The sequence below is a fragment of the Nymphaea colorata genome, chromosome 14, assembly GCF_008831285.2.
Source record: "Nymphaea colorata isolate Beijing-Zhang1983 chromosome 14, ASM883128v2, whole genome shotgun sequence".
NCBI classification, from domain to species: Eukaryota; Viridiplantae; Streptophyta; class Magnoliopsida; order Nymphaeales; family Nymphaeaceae; genus Nymphaea; species Nymphaea colorata.
This window is the reverse complement of record NC_045151.1, coordinates 5034882-5038071: the sequence shown is the minus strand read 5'-3', so window position 1 is coordinate 5038071 and position 3190 is coordinate 5034882. Positions and strand designations below refer to the sequence as shown.

The window sequence follows — 3190 nt, the reverse complement described above, 5'->3', positions numbered from 1 at the left end:
AATCCTGACTGATGTGCCAACATATCTCAGTAAAACTACGCCTTCCGCGATAGGACCACCATTACTGATGGCCATTGCCCATGTTAGTAAATCAGACAATGATTCATAAATCCATCAATACATATCTCGTCTTTACAGACGGTCAAACGTTAGTGACAATCAAATTGATACTGATGATCTATAAATCCATCAATACATGTCTAGTCTTTACAACATCTCTTTCTGGAAAGTTAGTAAACATGAATATTTTCTGACGACATTGTCTTTGCCGTCGGTAAAAACGTTCTTTATTATCACCATCGCCACCTCGTCAGTGAAATCCAATTTTTACTGATGGGTCTCCTTCTGCCTGTTAGTAAAAGTTAGGTTTTTTGTAGTGATTATTCAACAATACATTTCATTTAAAAATCAATTATATAGGGAAGAATCACAATTTGATACAGTTAATACTCATACCTCATCTTTGCAAGGGAGTCACTCGTAGCTTCTAATTGTCTCACGGTGATTGGCAATACATCCAGCAACATCCGCTGTTCTGTGGATTTCATTTCTCCATGGTTTCAGTAATGTCAATGTGTTTTTGAAAATATGAAATGTTAATAATTCAGATTGCACCAAATTAATTTCTTAATGATGATTTAAAAATTGTATTGCCGAACAATTGAACCCATCGGTGCATGTGATCAAATAATTAATCAGCAATGAGCAGCAACTAATTACCATCTTCCCCGGGCCCAAACAACAATGATTAATTCCCAAGGCATGCTCCCTAATTTGTGTGTATGCGTCGACTCGGAGATGTGAGCGGGAGGCATGTGTGAGAGAGAGAAAGAGAGAGGGTTGTTGCACTTGTTTCTGATGTCAGTTGCGCGGAGCCCCATACTTGCAAATATAAAAAAGATAACAAAGTTTCAGAAATAGACGAGCAACACAGTTACTTTTTGTCCTTTACGGCAACCACCCTTCTGTTTTATTCACAATCAATGACCCCGACGCATCACAATCACAAATCCTCTCCTGCTTTCATTGAAAGTTTTAATTTCGGAAGAAGAAAATTGCAGATATGCCTAATAGCTCCTTGATCGGTTAATTTCATGTACTCCCCCATATGAGTTTTAATTTCGCACTCCAACACTGTCATGTTTTACATGCCAGTTGTAGGCTAAGAAGAAAAACACTTTCAACCTATTTGCATCCTTGCGTGAGGAATATATATATTAAGCAATCCAAAGTTCCTGACTAGCGGATATGTCAACTAATGCCACCCCAAAAAACTTATGTTGTAAGGAATTCACCCCAGAGAGCAGCAGCTGTACCAGGTGTCCAATATTTTGAAGTTACGTAGCTACCTTCTTCCTGATGCTGTGGAGGGTGTCCTGGTCATTCCTTGTATTCAAGGTGTCGAGCTAACTTGGGCGCAACTCGAACTCGCACTCGCAGGATTAAACTCGACTCAAGGTCAACTCATTAATTAAACAAGTCAAGTTCAAGTTAAGAGGTGAACTTGCTTAATTTAACGAGTTGAGTTAAAGAAATGAACTGCTTAATCGACCCCCTCCTCCATGCCCCACAATGCTCTATATATATGCGGCGTTAACATTATTGATGAGCCAAGCGCACACACACAGACGAACAGATCATCGAGAGAGTGAGCAGCCATGTCCGGGGTTGTGAAGATGGTGGTGCTTTGGATGGTTGCTATGGTTGTGGCGGAGCTGCTGCTGGTGTGCCCAAGCTACGAGCAGAAGGCTGCTGCAGTAGAATGCGAATCAATACGTAAGATGCTGGAACTCTGTCTGCCGTACGTGACGGGGATCGCAGACCATCCGAAGCCTGCCTGCTGCGAGGGCGTGGACCACGTGAGGAGCATGATCCATACCCACGACGAGAGGGTGGAGGTATGTGACTGTCTCAAGGAGAAGATCAGCAGCTTCCGTCATATCAACCTCACCACCTTGACCTCTCTTCCTGACGAGTGCGGTTTGAAGTTTCATTTCCCCCTTTCCCCTAACGTTGATTGCAGCCAGTGAGTACTTTAATCAATCTCTTTGTCTCTCTGCTTTTGCACTTTGTAAATTTTGTTATATATTTTCATTTTATCGGTAATTTTTTTGTCTCTCTCTCATGTTGACCTCTTCCACCACCCAGCCTTGCAAAGAAATGCAAACTATAGTTCATCCATTAGAATCTTCATATATCTTTATGAAGCTATGTATGGTTTGGTGTGGTCCAGCCAACCAACAGCAACAGCAGTACTTGAAAATTTTATTAGAAAGGGGTTGGGTCTGGGTTGGTGCCCACGGCAGGTTAATGCCCTATAGGCACCAAACCCACTAAGGTAAGTATCTGTTTGATAAAATTTTGTGGCTCCCCCACTGTTTATGATCAGGGTTCTTATTTTATGTCCCTCTTACTTACAGTTTGAACTTTTGTTTTTTCTTTTTTTTTTCTTTCTTTTTTTTTTAACAGGATTCCCTAGTTTGGAGCCGTTTCTGTTCGCAAGGGTCGATCTTCTTCCAGCAGATCAGCTTCAGTCAAAAGAATAAGTCGCAAATGTTAAAGTTTTCATGATATGCTTTGCATGTTTGTGGGGGTGAACTATATATTGAGGGCTTCCCTTGATTCTAATGTTTATTTATGAGCAAGAGTTCAATAGATCTCTCTCTCTCTCTCTCTCGTTACAAGGTTACAAGATAATGGAATAATATTAGAAGGATTAAACATACATAAGCAACCCATTCCAGATGATTCTCTAACCAAATGCAATTTCCAATGGACACGTCCACCTAAGCTGAATTAAATGCCTAACCAACGAGCGGCTACTCTACGGAACGGTTCACGCCTACCTCTTCCTTCAGTTGACCACAGAGTCTTATCTAAGGTCCTTTCTTCAGGACGCCGCTTCCAAGCTGCAGGAGTTACCACTTGCATCAGGAAAATTGGCCAATGAGCAGAGTGGCTCCTCATCTCTGCCATGTGGTTTCAAACCCGTGAGGCAGTCAAGTGACACGATGCCGAGTCATGGCCTGAAACAGAGTGCACACCCCTACGCACGACACATGAAATGCAATGATGAAAATACCTTGTCTAAAGTATTAAAAAAAACATTTTAAAAGATAAAGAGGAGTTATGAAAAAGTTCAAAAACTCTTAAATGGACATTTTTTTGTAAAAAAAAATCAAAAATACTC

At 41.0% G+C, this 3190-nt stretch overlaps 1 protein-coding gene across 1 annotated transcript; it reads left to right on the top strand.

Annotated features, from left to right (window-relative positions):
* Nucleotides 1–1622: 1622 nt before the first annotated feature.
* On the top strand, nt 1623–2636 carry LOC116267768 (non-specific lipid-transfer protein 3-like). Its single transcript, XM_031649659.2, has 2 exons — nt 1623–2026; nt 2470–2636. Exons 1-2 carry the CDS (start codon nt 1659–1661, stop codon nt 2477–2479), a joined length of 378 nt encoding a protein of 125 aa, XP_031505519.1. The 5' UTR covers nt 1623–1658; the 3' UTR covers nt 2480–2636.
* The last annotated feature ends 554 nt before the right edge of the window (nt 2637–3190 follow it).

Bases quoted from the DNA above. Each gene is read 5' to 3' on its own strand.
- LOC116267768 (XM_031649659.2), top strand. From the start codon at position 1,659: ATGTCCGGGGTTGTGAAGATGGTGGTGCTTTGGATGGTTGCTATGGTT.